The sequence below is a fragment of the Rattus norvegicus genome, chromosome 5 (genome assembly GCF_036323735.1).
Source record: "Rattus norvegicus strain BN/NHsdMcwi chromosome 5, GRCr8, whole genome shotgun sequence".
Taxonomy (NCBI): Eukaryota; Metazoa; Chordata; class Mammalia; order Rodentia; family Muridae; genus Rattus; species Rattus norvegicus.
The window spans coordinates 144,931,323-144,947,015 of NC_086023.1; the positions used below are offsets into that span (position 1 = coordinate 144,931,323).

Sequence of the window (15,693 nt, forward strand, 5' to 3'; positions counted from 1 at the left end):
GCACTCATGCGCACAAACATACCTTACCCCACAGACAAAAATGCACACATGGTCAGAAAAAATAGAGAAAAACGGAGACAATTCTGAAATATATAGTAGCAAATAGGTAGAAATCACTCTTCCCCGGGACCTTTGTAACCGCCAAGCCCAAGCAGAGAGCTACCTGGGTAAAGCCCAACCACCCGAGACTCACCCAGACACAGTCACACCTAGGTATTTCCTGGTTCCAACATCGCTGCACTAATGTTTTACTCACTGTGTCTCCTTTGATCTTTGTAGCAGTTCCTTCCAGAAGGAACTGTTCCGAGTGCTGCGCTGGGTCCTTCTGCCCTTCAGAGCTTCTCCCCACCCCACCCCACCACACCCCACCCCACCCTGCTCTATGTCCTGAGAGACTCATTGGCATCCACAAACATCCTCTCTGTAGGTGCTCTGCCCTCTGGTTGTGTTGGGTCAGTGAGAGGCACCAGAAGGTGAGCAGGAGGTGGGAGAGTCTGCGGTGTGGGGTGGGAGGGGTGAGGGAGGGGTGAGGATTCTTGGCTCCCATGGTGAAATCTATCCTCTACCCCATTATCCTGCTGGTCCTGGCCCCCATCCCCCACCCTGTGACAGCACAGGGATGTTCTAGAAGGTATTTCTCAGGTGGCTTTTTCAAAGCGTCCGACCAGGGCAACCTGAGGATGAAAAGGTTTATATCGTCCCACAATTGAAGGGTATGATCTGTTACTGCAAGGAAAATATGGTAGGAGGGGTGTGAAGAAGCTTGATCACTTCAGCCAGGAAGCCCAGAGCTGGTTGCTTAACTGTATTTTCTCCCTTTTTATTCAGCTCAGGACAGAGGCGCTGCCACGTTTAGCAGAACTCTCTTCATCATTAGCCCAATTAGACAGTCTCCTACCGGCACAGTCAGACGCTTGTCTCCTAGGTGACCCTACACCCTGCTCAGTTACAGTCAACATAAGCCGTCATGGGCATGGCACTATCCGAGCTCTTCCTCAGTCACACTGGTGGTCTTGATAACAGTTTCTGTAGAAATTGCCCCTCCTCCTCCCTTCAGCACCATCTCACCCATGAAGCCAAGGTTGGCTTTGAACTCATCATCCTCCGGTCTCGGCCTCCCAAGTTCTGGGTTTACAGGCACGCACTACCGGATTAACTACAGTAACTTGGTTTGAATGTGTGTAACTTGCTTTTTCTGTCGGGACCTTGGCGGACGCAAGTCCTATTGTCCTGATGGTAAGGCAGAAGTTCTTTTTTTTTTTTTTTTTTTTTTTTTTAAAGATTTATTTATTTATTATATATAAGTACACTGTAGCTGTCTTCAGACACACCAGAAGAGGGTATCAGATCTCTTTACAGATGGTTGTGAGCCACCATGTGGTTGCTGGGAATTGAACTCAGGACCTCTGGAAGAGCAGTCAGTGCTCTTAACCGCTGAGCCATCTCTCCAGCCCATTTTTTTTTTTTTTTTTTTTTTGGTTCTTTTTTTCGGAGCTGGGGACGGAACCCAGGGCCTTGTGCTTCCTAGGTAAGCGCTCTACCACTGAGCTAAATCCCCAGCCAAGGCAGAAGTTCTTAAAGTTTAATCCGGGTGTAGAGTGGTGAAACCGTTTGTAAAAGGGCCGTCAGGCTAGCCCGGAGCCCGTTAAACCGGGTTGATTCGCCCACCCCTTAACGGTCACAGAGAGCAAAGGTGAACCACAGCCTGTTGTGTTGTCGAGGTGCCCTGACCTCTCTTTGCCCTCGTTGGCTGGCAGCCCACTGGCTCCTGGCGTTCTGGCTCTTGGCGTTGGTTTTAATGGTCACTAAATGTTCCCGAGGCTTAGTCTATGCTTGCACACAGTTCGGCTTCGCATTCTGGTCTGGCTTGGGACACTGGTTTCCCTTAGACCGCAGGCCATGAGCACACCTGGAGTGGGGTTGTGAGCAGAGCCGTTAAGGAAGTCTGTGCTTCTGTCTCCCCTGAACTAGCACCTTGAGTTTAGATTCCACTTACTCTGCTATGAGTGTACCTAAGTGAGAGTATGAGTAGCAGAGATTGTGTGGACACAGGGTGGGGACGTGGGCTGAGGGCCAGGAGCGTGATTTTACTTGCTCAAATCAGGCTAATTTAGAAAGGCTGGAGGCGCCCTCTGGTGGCCACAACTAGAATTCCAACCTGTGCATATAGCCCCGCCCCCTCCACTCCCACCTCTTCCCTTGCCGGCCAGCTGCCACCACCAAACCCACCCTTTCACAACGCCATCTTTAGCCTAGGTCACATTCTGTACCCTAGCTTCATCCCCGAGTTCCAGGGCTCTTTTGTTTCCCCAGCGCTGCCTCCCTTGACTTCAGGGAGCTGTGAGAGTTGAGACAAAGGAGGAAAGAACTGAATCGTATAAAACACAACTTTATTGCTTTAAGAAAACCGACTTGGATATGTCAAGGATATATGCCAGGGGATATGACAAGATATGCATGCCGCCAAGGTCCTGGTCATGGTGCATCGGGCTCATCACCTTGGTGGGAGGAAGATGAGTATTGCTGCCTGAAGGTGAAGGTTGGGGAAGGGGGAACCATGGGTGTCTTAAATAGCAGTTGACATGACAAGACCTGCTACTACTTCCCACACTTTGACCTCCAGAAGATTCCACCTAGGAACCTGTGCAGCTTCTCATGGTTGAGTAGTAAAGTCTCCCTCTAGCTGGCTGTCCCGAGTCCAGAGCCATCACCTCCCTCTGAGACTCCCCAGTTCTTTTTGCTGTTGCTGAGTCTGATGAGAGAGCCCATCTCCTTTCTTCCTTTCGCTGTGCTTTTCTGAGAGGGTGACTGGCTGGGCAGTTCCCTAGGGTAGGCAGAAGTCCTGTTGACCAGCCTAGCGCCAAGTAGACCCTTGCATGCATGTTGTTAATTTGCTTATCTAAATGTCTCTCTGAAGCTGGGTCTGTCAGGTTACATATACCAGGTAGCCAGCACAGAACCCAGTGCCCATAAACATCTGCTTCAAACAGGATTGGCTAGCTTAGTGAATTCAAAGTGGGGGGCACTCAGCACCCCAGGACCCCTCCACCTGCAGCACCTCCCAGCCTCACCCCTTCTCCAGCGCGTGGTTTAAATGGGGGTCAGGCTAGGCGCTGAAGCCTGCAGCTTGTCATCGGCTGGTACTGCTTCCAGATCACCACTCTCCAGCAGCTTGTGGTGACAGCGACAGGTGGAGGCCCGGCTGGAGGACTTCGGGGAGCTGATGCTCTTCGTCGATTTGTCCTTGCTCAGGCCTCGCATAATCCTGTGGAAGATGAGGTAGCAGATCTCACAGATGGTGAGAATAATGCAGACGGCAGACGCGCCTACCATGAAGTAGGTAAAGACTTTCTTCTCCGTGGGCCGAGCGATGTAGCAATCCACGGTGTTGGGGCAAGGTACCACGCTGGCGCACTGTACCAGACGCGGCATGGTGAAGCCATGCCAGAGCGTGTGTAGAACATACAGGAAGACCAATTCAATGATGAGCTTGAAGATGAGACTGAACAGGTAGGTCCACCACAGGCCGCCGTGCTTCTTGCCCGGGTGGCTGTACAGTTTGGCGCAATGCTCCCCGTGCTTCTGGCGATGCTTCCGTTCCCGCTCCTCGCGGTAGGCTACGTGCAGGATGACCAGCATAGAGGGACACGTGACGAAGATGAGCTGCAGGGCCCAGAGGCGGATGTTGGAGATGGGGAAGAAGTTGTCATAGCACACGTTGGTACAACCGGGCTGCCTGGTGTTACAGTCAAAGTCTTTTTGCTCGTCGCCCCACACACGCTCTGCAGCCACCACATACACCAGCACCCGGAAGACGAACACTACCGACAGCCAGATGCGCCCGAATGCGGTGGAGTACTGGTTCACACCGCTCAACAGGTCCTGAAGCTTCTTCCAATCCATGGTGCCTGCTCAGGGTTCGGGGGGCTGTGCCCACCTGAGGGAACAATGGAGGAAAAAAACCCATTATTCTAGTGATTCACCTGATGACTATCTATTAGATTAAAATATTTTTTGTTTCTAGATATATGTAATTGTTCATGTATGTACACATGTCACAGAATCCAGAAGAAGGTGTGGGATCCTGTGCAGCTGGAATTAGCAGATCCTTGATAGAGCTCTTAGATGCTCAACTACATCTCAAACCCTCTCCTTTTTTTTTTTTTAAAAAGAAAAAACAAAGTACAAGCCTTTAATCCCTGCACTCGGGAGAAAGAGGCAAGTGAATCTCTGTGAGTTCGAAGCCAGCCTAGTCTACATGGTGAGTTTCAGAGCAGCCAGAGCTATAGCATGAGAACCTGTCTTTAAAAAAAAAATAGTAAAGGAAAAAAGAAAAAAAAAAAAAAGAAGAAGCTAGGGGCTTGAGAGATGGCTCAGTGGTTAAGAGCACTGGACTGATCTTCCAGAGGTCCTGAGTTCAATTCCCAGCAACCACATGGTGGCTCACAACCATCTGTAATGAGATCTGGTGTCCTCTTCTGGTGTGTCTGAGGACAGCAACAGTGTACTCACATAAAATAAACACATAAAAAAAGAAGAAAAAAACCAAAACAAATTTTACTATGTAGCCCAGGCTCAGCCATCTCTCTAGCCCTCTTCTTCTTCTTCTTCTTCTTCTTCTTCTTCTTCTTCTTCTTCTTCTTCTTCTTCTTCTTCTTCTTCTTCTTCTTCTTCTTCTTCTTCTTCTTCTTCTTCTTCTTCTTTTAAATGCCAAACAAGTTTCCTGATGTAGCCCAGGCTTGTCTGGAACTAGTGATGCCGCCTCTGCCTCCTGAGAGCTGGCATTAAAGGGTTAAAGAAGTGTGCCACCACACCCAGCCCTCACTAAGCTCTTTATTTGGGTGGCTTGGTCAATCATCACAAGGATCCTAAGAATTGAGGACTTTCGTCCTTCCCCAGTGGAGACAGACCGACCGACAGTCGGATGGACAGATGCTGAGGCGTCCGGAGAATACGTGACTCACTCAAAGTCACCAAGCCAGAGTGCAGTGGCAGACCGTGACCCTTTACAGTGAGTCAGGTACTCAATACTCAGATTCTCATTTAGCACTTCATAAGGGTACCCTGAAGTGGCTCTCCTCCCAATTTATGGATGGAGGATCTGATAATCATGACAGTGACAGGCAAGGGACACAGAGCACAAGATCAGTGCTGGTGACTCATTATTGCACAGCACAGGGAAGCCAGGAACCCACTGCTGAAGAGACTGGACTCAGGCCCATGTTCTCCACCTCCTATTCCTTCCCGAGGCTCACCCAGACCTCTGGGGGTTCCCCCTCCCCTTTTCAGGCAGCATCTCAGACTAGCTTTGAACCGTGTGGCCCAGGAGAACCCCGAGATTCTAATCCTCCACCCTTTTCTTCCTGAATGCTGGTTTTGCAGGAGCGTGTAACACCATGTCCAGTTTATGTCCTATTGAGGCTGGAACCCCAGGCTCTGGGCATGCCAGGCAAGTACTGAGTTGCATCCTGAGCCACAAGACTCAGTTTTTGAAAATCACTGCCTCATTGATGTCGCCAGAGCATCCTGTGAACTTGGGGGGTGTGAACCTGAGGAGGCTGAGACTAGAAAGGGAGAAAAGACCTGATGTTTCTTTTTTAATTTTAATTTTATCTGCATGCATTTCTATGCTCCGCATGTGTACCTGGTGCTGGTGGAGGCAGGAGGCATCAGATGCCCTGGAACCGCAGTTATGGACGGTTGCGAGCTGCTATGTGGGTGCTGGGAATCAAACCTAGATGCTTGGGAAGAGCAGCCAGTGCTTTTAAATGTTTGGCTGTCTCCCTGGCTCTAAAACCTGCTAACATTGCAAAGTCAGTGGTCGTAAAGACAGGAAGGTTTGTGTCAGGACGGAGATGCAGAGAGGTCTGGGTCTGTTTCCCGGGAGAGCCTGAAGTTCACATGGGATGTAGAGACAGCCAGGCCTGGAGGGTTCTAGCCAGCCTGAGTGGTGCTGTTAGCCGAGACTTTGGGCTGATGGGTCAGACCTTCTTACTCATCTCCACCCGTTCTGGGTGACTCAGAGGGTGTAGACAGGTGGATCAGCTGAGAGTACCCGGGAATGGCATGCTGAAAGGAGTGTGAGAGTCTGTAGCTCTCCCAAGCCTGTGTGCACGTGAGTGCTTCCAAGTCTGTTTGGAATGGCTGCTGGACCACTGCCTCTGCCCAAGCATTATCCGTATTCCGGTCTCAGCTCTTCATCGGCCTTTGAGATATTCTCTGCGCCCTGTAGCTCATTAAATCATGGTCACATCCCTTCCTTCTTAAAACTTGTTATTAGTTCTCAAACTCCGAACCCCAGAGTCTAGAGTTCCGGCACTCCCCAACCCCCAAGCCCACAACACACTCTCTCTCTCTCTCTCTCTCTCTCTCTCTCTCTCTGTCTTACCTTGCCTCTCTCTCTGCTCAGTTGCCTTGATTCCTTCTGCCTGGAATGCTCTTCCTCTAGAGCCTTAAGTGGCCAGACCCTACTCATTAAGGAGGCATCTTGGTCCGATATCCCCTTAGGGTCTGCTCTCAATATCCCCTTAGGGTCTGCTCTCAAACTACTTTGCATCTGAACCTGCTGTGCTCAGTCTGTTCCTGCTTTGTCCTTGTTTTAGTAGCCCTCAATCTCAATTTGCAATTTAAGCCTGGGTCATTTGTTTGTTTGTTTGTTTGAGTTCTCATTTAACACCTGTCTGCCCAATTAACAGGCCTACTTGACTTGCTGGCTGCTTCAAGTTTGGTATCAGCATACAATAGGCACTCAATTCAGGCACAAGAGAGCCTAGTTCTCGGAGAGGGCTGGGCAGAAAGGCAGAGGGCCAGTCTAGCCCGGAGTGCTGTATGGCTGCCTTTCACAGGGTGGTCTTTTGAGAGTCTCAGTTCTGCCTGGGAAGCCCCAGTGGGTGACGACACCCATGGGTTCTGTTGCATATTCTAAACCTCCCAGGGAAGGCCAAAGATTAGCACCTGAATTCTGACCCCCAGGAACTGCCAGGATTACTAGCTGGGAGACATCCAAGAGAATTCTGCAATGTAGCTAACCCTGTTCCTTATCTCTTATCTTGGATTATTTCAAGAATCTTCAACTGTTCCCTCCCCAGCCTGCTCTTCCTAGGAGTGCTCTTCCTAGGAGAGTGAAGGGGAGGAGAGGGGTTCCTTCCACCTGGCACCCTCTAAGGATACCCGTCTGAGGTTCCCCATTTTGGTGCAGGCTGCCTAGTCCCTTCTAAGACACACCCTGAGATAGACTCACCGGAAAAGAATTTCCCGCCTAGCCCGAGCTGGGGACTGGTGGAGCCGGTTCTGGATCCCCTGTTGCCCCCCAACTTCAGCTACCAGAACACTTATTATTATTTTTTTGATCCAGTTTTTATCCAGCTGCAGGACCCAACCGCTCCATCTCTTTCTACCCAGCACGGTGACTGGCCCCAAAGGTATAGCTTCCCCTCCTGGGCCCCGGGCCCCTATTTTCCTTCCATTCCAGACAGCTTGGGAGCTTTGTGGACATGTGACACGCGCGTGTGCCTGTGTATGTCCCCTTCCGGGAACCTTCCTGCGGCCGGAACCGCCACCTGCTCCAGAATGCTGGTGTATATGAGTGTGTGGGGTGGGAGTGGGAGTGGGGGTGGAGGTGGGGCGGGGAGCAGAGTTGGGTTAGGGGGCCCCTTCACTGAGCTTCTGCAGCAGTAAACCTCCATGCTGGGCGCGTGGGCAGACTCCAGTCCAGCACGCCAGGGGATCGCCATAGTGAGGGGTTCTCAGCCCTGGACTGTCGTCCCTTCCCCGTACTTACAGTCAGCGGCGCCGCCACCGTGGAGGCCTGTCTCCACGTGCCCAAGACCCACAGCAGAAGAGGAAAGAGGCCGGAGCCAAGCCGAGCTCTGGCCTCCGTGAGGCTCCTGGCCCGCACAGCCAGAGGCAGTGTGGAGGAGGGGCGGCCGGGGAGGAGCCCGGAGCCGCCTCAGGGATACAAGTTCTAATCCAGCAGCAGCTGCGCTGACCAGGGAGCAGCAGGCTCCTTTGTGGAGCTTCTGTTTGCTTGCGTGTGGAATGGGGGCATTGGTGGCCACTGGCAGGGCTGTTGCAAGGACTGCAATGACATTAGGGTGTGAAACACTTTGCAAACTGCTAAGTCCCATGGCAGTAGGGATGGCAATAAATGACACGCCTACGCTGGTTACCACGGATACCCCGGCCTGTGCCCTACCCATTTGGATCCAAGCCTGCTGAGAAGTTTCAACCCTGTTTTTGGGACACTCCTGGGGCCCCTCCCGCCCTGTTTGCGTCCTTGGTGGCATTCTCCAGGGAGGCAGTGTATCTTTGTGACAGTCCTTCGGGGCTCACACTCTGTGCTGGCCGCTGGAAGGGACACAACCCGGAAAAGAAATCTCAGGGGGAAGGGTGGTGCTCGGAGTGATTTTTGATGACCCAGTCTGTCCAAAGGTGTGTGAAGCAGAGCATGTGAAGGGTGGGAGCGGCGGTTGAAGGGTCGAACGGATCCCAGCCTGGGCTCTAGTGACCAAGATTTATTTGTGTGCCAGGACTGGGATCCTCAAAGCCCCTATCGCCCCAGGAACGGAAATCAAGGATTTCCCTGGGATCCCCAGATCTTAGTCACAACCTTGCCCGAGGCTTCAGTGTCTAGACAGAGATGACTGATGCCCGACCCCGGTAACTATTCATCCCACTTACTGGGACTGTATCCATTGATGCGGGCTTTTGATCTACAAAGGGCAGCCCACATTAGGAGGCTCTGTACTGTTTCCTACTACTACCCAGAAGGATTCCTGTTCACCTGAGCCGAGCTCGTGGGACAAGGCTGCTTCTCTTCTGAGTTGCATATCGTCCACACAGCATGCAAACGAACTATCTCTGATCCTTTCTACATTGAAAGGAGAAAACAGAGAAGCTCCGTGATCTGCTCAGGGACACATAGAAGTGACAGAGCCAACTCCAGGGACCTCAGTGACGTTAGCATTGGATAAGGCAAAGCCCTATGGCAGAGGCTACCTTGTGCTTGCTATGGGCATAGCGCTTCTCAGCACTGTGGCTGGGCAGTGGGGGGGGGGGTGTTTCTGGATTACTCTGCTAATGTGCCTGGGTGTTGGCAGTGGGGGACCCTGACCCTGCCACCCACTGGTCACTCTCTATTAGGCCACTAGACTTCAAAGCAAAGTGCCTGATCCCATATCCTCACCTTTCACACATGCTTCAACCCACCAGAACATTTCTGTCCCTGCTGTGTCGCAAGAAAAGCCTTGTGGAGGTAACCCTGATCTCCACGATGCTAAATCCCACAGTCATAAGTCCTTGACTTCCTGCAGCAGCTGTCACAGAGCCACGCCTTTCTTCTTGGAGCAACTTCCTCCCCCAGCTTCCTTGACACCCACCGGGTTTCCTGGTCCCTGTGGGTGCTCTGGGCCAGGCCCAGTATCTCCTCTCCCTGGTGAGCTCAGCCAGTCCTAGAGCCCTACCACCCATTCCCTGACATGCTCCCATATTCATGGCTGCCACCATCAAACAGCAGATTGTGCAACCAGGACTGTGCGCATGACCACCAGGCTAATAGGTTCTGGTTTTCCTTCCAGAATAACCTGTACATGTTCAAGTCTGAGGAGACCTCCTATAAGCCATGGAGGGTGCTGTGTGTGCTCCTGTGTGCTTTGTTCCTACTGGTAGATAGAGTGTTCTCTTCGGCCGTTTTGAAGAGATGAATCGTGTTTATACTGTAATGTGTTCTAAGTCTGTCTCACATTGATGGGCACTGAGGCTGCTTCCGGTTCTCCCATTTGAGGGCCAGGTATGTGCGGTTCAATCGGCAGACCACTTACTAGTTCTTGTCTCCTTGCTCCCTCCCACTGTCCGCTCCCTCCCTCCCTTTTTCTCCCCGATCCCACCTCTCCTTTCTAGATCCTTCCGTTGCAACACAGTTCCTTGAACAAATATTATTTTACTTATCTTATGTTTCTCTGTCTCTCTCTCTCCCTCTTCCTTTCTCTCTCTGTATGCACACAAGCACGCACGCGCACACACACACACACACACACACACACACTCACACACACTTGGGAAAGTGCAGGCTTGCATGACTCAAGGTCAGAGGGCAATCTTGAGTGACAGGCTTTGTTCACTGTTTTGTGTTCCAGGCTGGCTGGTCTGTAAGCTTTCAGGGAGTCTCCTTCCCCCTCTCATAGCAGGAGTGCTGGCAATACAGATGTGTGCTATCATGTCAGATTTTGTGTGGGTCTGGAGGATCTGAACTTGGGTCCTCATACTTGCTCTACAAGTGCCTTCCGTACAGAGCTCGTCCTCCGCTCCGACTCATTCCAAATGGTGTCCATAAGAGCTAGTGGATTAAGGCGATGGGCTGTTTACTGTTTTGACAGATATTGCCACGTCCCCACCATGGATATATTAGTTGGCATTACCAGGATACATCAGTGTGTATTTTCCCCAGTCCTTGCCATCAGAGAGCATCATCAAATGTTATGATTGTTGCTACATTGTATTTCTATTTTGTATTTCTCTTAAGAGATTCTAGTCTTTGAATGTGTTGAAGAGCCGTTTTGTTTTCTTTTTTCCCTGCAAACATTTCTTTGCCTTTGTCCATTTCCTACAGGGCTGCCTTTTTAAAATTCATTTCTTGGAAATTCTTTACATGTTAAGGAAATAATCATGTTGTCTATGATACAAATAGAATTTCCCCTTCTGTTTGAAAACTGTGTTTTGACTTTGTATATGCATTTTTAATTAAAAAATTACATGATATATTTTGATCATGCTTTCTCCACTCCCTCAGCTCCCCCACCAGGTCCTCCCACTTCACTATCCACTCAACTGTAAGTTCTTCTCCCCAAAAATCAAACTAAATCAAAACAAGAAAAACAACAAAAAACTCCAATAAAAACAGGAAAATGAAAAGAAAATCAAAACAAATAAACAAAAGTCTAATAAAACAAAAAATGTCAAAATGAAACAAAATGTACACACACACACACACACACACACACACACACGTTGAATTTGTTTTGTATTGGCAAGCTACTACTCCTGGGCATGGGCCCTACCCTTTAGAGAAGTTTTGCCAGTGGTCATCAATTGCATATGTAGTTTTTTTTTTTTCTATGCAGAATGAAATATTTTTTATATAGTCAGATGTAGTAGTCTTAGCTTTATGGTCTCTGGGTTTGGTCATGATTAGAAATGCTTTTTGCTCCTCTGAGAACTGACATAAAGGTTTCTACTATGGTTTCCTCGAGTTAGTGAGCTAAAGGTATAAATCCAATCACATTGCTCCCTATTAAAGCCTTACAGTAACGGTTACAGAACTCTAGACAAATATCCATTCTCCTGAGGTTGTCTCCAAGGTGACAAACAAGCTCTGTCTCCTGTCCCTCCACTCTCTTTGATCATGCCTCTTCAGTCAGTCCCACTGCTGGGGACCCTGTGATCCACAGAGCCCTCAATCAAGCTGTATTCACACCTACCTTCTGGCTTTCTCACTTAATGCTCACAGCTCAGCCTGGGACACTCTCTTCCTCTTTACAGGAGAGTCCCCTTTCTCTAGAGGGTCCTTGCTCACCCCTTCCTAAGTGGTCATTCTTTATAAATCGCTCTCATGCTATCCCTAGAAGCAGGGAGTTCTCGGGCCATATTCCTGCCCATCTGTAGTGCAGAAACTTGGTTACTGCATGTAAATGACATACGTGGGACACAGGGATTCTGTGTGCACACCGTGTATGCGCACAACACTGGATAACTGTGTCTTGGGTATGGTGTGGGCTGCTTATGAAGATAGGTTTTTGTTTCTTTTGTTTTGTTGAAGACGGGGTCTCACCCACCCTGTAGTCCAGGCTCATGGCAATCCTCCTGCCTCAGCCTCCAGTAATGGGAGTGCCACCACACCTAGCTGTGTATGTGACTTTTGCTGCATGTCCAGGTGTGGGAGTGTGGAGACAGTGGTGTGGTCTGGGCTTGTGTGCCTGTGTGGCTGCAAGAGGTGGTGGTGCGAGGTCCTGTAGTGCAGCTGGTTATTCTTCTCTGGCCACCACATGTTTTTGACACATAGGTTCTGTCATTCTGACCCCACTATGGCTACTTCTTCCTCCTGACACCTGACAGTGCGCCCTTATCTGCTTATCCCCAACTGGCATTTACCTTGTTTCAAGTGAGCTGGGAGAGTTCACCGTTCCCAAGGAGAAGCTCTGAGAGCCTTGAGGCCTTGCTGCCTCACCCTTCATTTTCTGTTCCTTTAGTTGGGTACTGTGTGGGAAGCCATCTAGGCCATCCCCCTGCCTCAGGGCAAGGCTGGGTTGTGCCAGGGCTTGGCAGACAACCTTCTGCCACCTCCATACCCCTCAGGCCCTCCACCTGGCATCTGGGGGTGGCAGGCCCAAAGCCACTGCTCTGATTCTGGCCCATGTCCTACCTGGGCCCACTCCCAATCTATCCCCTCTTTCTAGAGCCATACCCAAGCCTCAAGCAGGGGTTTGTTGGTGAGGGCCAGGCCTCCCTTCCCAGGCTGGGGCTGCTCTGGTGTTGGTAGCTGCTCAGAGATTTTCTTCTCCCTTGAATAGAGGGGCAGGGCTGGGAAAAGGCACTGGGAATCAGGTTCCTTTGAGGATGGGGCTTTTCAGCTGCCTTTGAGTAGCTTGGGGCTGTGGCCAGGCAAGAGGTAATGATGCCCCTGGACCCAGCTGAGTTTTACATGGCTTCAGAGACACTCAGAGTTGCTCAGATGTTCTGAATGCATTCCTTTACTTTCCAGGAGAGTGAAGGCTGTCTCCCTCGATTTGCTGTCAGGGTACAGTCATTCTGTGTGTAAACATTCTTGCCTACCCCTCCAGGATCCGACTGCACCTCCTCTTAGCAATTTTTTTCTTTTTTCTTTCCTCTCCTCTCCTCTCCTCTCCTCTCCTCTCCTCTCCTCTCTACTCCTCTCCTCTCCTCTCTTCCCTCCCTCCCTCCCTTCTCCCCTCTCTCCCTCTCTCCCTGTCTCTCTGTCTCTGTCTCTGTCTCTGTCTCTGTCTCTGTCTCTGTCTCTCTCTCTCTCTCTCTTTAAAGAAAAGGTCTCACCATGTAACCCTGACTGATCTAAAACTTACGATGTAGTCCAGGCTAGCCTTACACACACGGAGATCTCTCTGCCTCCTGTGTGTGTTGGATTACAGGCATTCACCACTGTACCTGGTTCAATCTTTGCCTCCTTTTGCTTGTTTGTCTTGAGACAGATTTTCCCCATGTAGCCCAGACTGGCTTTGAATTCATGACTGTTTCTTCTCTGCTTCCTGAACATTGAGATTAACAGGCCATATCCTATAACTTTTGATGCTTTATTGAGTATTTCCCATTGGAACATAGTATTTCTACAACTAAAAAAACACCACACACTCATATTTGTGTGTGTGTGTGTGTGTGTGTGTGTCTGTGTGTGTGTGTAGTATGTGCCCATGAGTACAGATCCATGGAAACCAGAAGAAGGCCTTGGATTCCCTGGAGCTGGGGTTATAGGTGGCTCTGAGATGCCTGATGTGGGTGCTGGGACCCAAAAGGTGAGGGGCTTGCTCTGCAGGCATGGGACCTGAGTTTGATCCCCAGAACTCATGTAAGAAAGCCAGGTATGGGGCCAGTAAAATGGTTCAGTAGTGAAAGCACTTGGCACATCAGCCTGCAGAAGCTATGTCAAAACATGGTGGTGTAACTCTAAAACTTGCAGGGTAAGATGGGAGATAAAGACAGCAGAATAACCCAGAATCTCAAGGCCAGCTTGCCTGGAGTAGGTTGTGCAGAAGGACCAAGACAGGTCTTGTCTCATCAAGGTAGAGGGAGAACCGACTCCTCAAATCTGTCCCCTGACCTCTACATGTTCACTATGACTCTGTCTGTCTGTCTGTCTGTCTGTCTGTCTGTCTGTCTCTGTTTCTCTGTCTCTCTCTTTGTCTCTGTCTCTGTCTCTGTCTCTGTCTCTCTCTCTCTCACACACACACACACACACACACACACCACACCACACCACACCACACCACACCACACACAGATGATGATAATGACTATGATGGTGGTGGTGATGGACATAACAGGTGACAGCCATAACAAAGGCCAGCACTTGTACCCTCAACCCTGTGGAGACAGAGGCTGGTGTTTCCTTGGGGCTTGCTGTCCAGGCAACCTAGTCAAATGAGTGGATTCCAGGACAATGAGAGACCCAGTCTCAAAGCACAGGGTGATCAGGGACCTAAGGAATGACACCCAAGGTTGACCTCTGGCCTCCACATGTGTGTGTACACACACATGTGCACCCACCCACATTCGCACTCATACAAAATCTGAAGATCCAGATAGATATGGCAGCTGGGGTCTGTTTTCCCAGCGCCTGGGAGGTGCATCAAGTAGGAGAATTTAGATTCTAAGTCCAGCCTGGGCTATATACAAGACTTCAGGTTAAGGTAAGAATAAAAACATTGAACATGGGTTGCCAACACCTGAATTCTTCCTCCAGCTCAGACTCTTCCCTGGATGTTGTGATGTTGTTCCTACGTACCCACTTGTAGTCAGCTATTTCTGGTGCTACTTAGAAATCTCAAACTCACTATGTCCCACGTTAAGCTCTTTACAATTTTCTTTTTACCCCTCAAGACAGGGTCTCACTCTGTAGCTCTTGCTGTCCACGAACTGTCTATGTAGAGCAGACTGGCCTCAGATCCACAGAGATCCACTCGTGTCTGCCTCCTAAGTACTGGGAATAAAGGTGTGCGTCGTGACATCCAGCTCAGCCTTTATTAAAGGTTGCCAGACTTAGAAGCAAAGCAAAAACAAAAAGCAAAAGCAGGCAAAAACCAAAACACCTAATAATGAATTTCAGCCAGGCCATGGAACGTGTTTGTATTTAAAACCTATAGTAATGGTGGCTGGGGAGATGGCCTGGTGGGTACGGGCACGTGCTGTTCAAGCATGCAGACCTGAGTTTGGACCACAATACCCATGTGTAAGAACAAGCTTGGCTCAGTGGTTTTGAACATGGTATTGGGATGTTCTGATGTAGCCTTGAAAAGACCACTATGAATACTGATGCTAGCACACAGTAGGCACTTTATCCCAATCCTACACACATTCCCAGTCAGCCTTAATCCCCAGCCATCCCCTTCAGGTATGGGGTTTGGCTCCATACTGGCTGTTCTCAACACAGCCGCATCTTTGCTGCTGCAGGCTTTGAGTTGCCTGCAGGACACCCGGGTGAGCATATGCAGGGGCAGCCACAGGGGTGGACCAGGCCTCTGGGTAGGAAAACAGAGAATTGGAACCCATTTGCATGTAGAAATACAAAATGGTATACTGTGGAAGGCAGTTCAGCAGCACCTCCAAAGATAAGCAGGCTTCCCACATGACCTAGCAAATCCACTCTTAGGCATACGCCCCAGAGGGTGGAACCCAGGGAGGCAAACCAACCCTCGATGTGAATTTTCACAGCAGTGTCTGCCAATGGATGGATAGGTAAAGAAACAAACTTTGGTATAAACAGGTAATGAGATTTCTTAAACAAACAAACAAACAAACAAACAAAAAAAACCAAAACTGAATCTAGAGGCTAGAGAGGTGACTTAGAGGTTAAGAGCACTGACTGTTCTTCCAGAGGTCCTGAGTTCAATTCCCAGCAACCACATGGTGTCTCACAACCTTTAAAAAAAAAGATTTATTTATTTATTATAT

At 49.8% G+C, this 15,693-nt stretch overlaps 1 protein-coding gene across 2 annotated transcripts; it reads right to left on the reverse strand.

Annotated features, from left to right (window-relative positions):
• Nucleotides 1–2,369: 2,369 nt before the first annotated feature.
• On the reverse strand, nt 2,370–8,113 carry Gjb3 (gap junction protein, beta 3). 2 transcript variants are annotated; one of them, NM_019240.2, is made up of 2 exons: nt 7,781–8,113; nt 2,370–3,937 (listed from the first exon to the last, which is right to left on the reverse strand). In NM_019240.2, exon 2 carries the CDS (start codon nt 3,901–3,903, stop codon nt 3,091–3,093), a length of 813 nt encoding a protein of 270 aa, NP_062113.1. In that variant the 5' UTR covers nt 3,904–3,937; nt 7,781–8,113; the 3' UTR covers nt 2,370–3,090. The 2 variants fall into 2 exon arrangements, with proteins under 2 accessions (NP_062113.1, NP_001398589.1); NM_001411660.1 differs by lacking the exon at nt 7,781–8,113 and adding an exon at nt 6,389–6,444.
• Nucleotides 8,114–15,693: the final 7,580 nt, after the last annotated feature.

Bases quoted from the DNA above. Each gene is read 5' to 3' on its own strand.
- Gjb3 (NM_019240.2), bottom strand. From the start codon at position 3,903: ATGGATTGGAAGAAGCTTCAGGACCTGTTGAGCGGTGTGAACCAGTAC.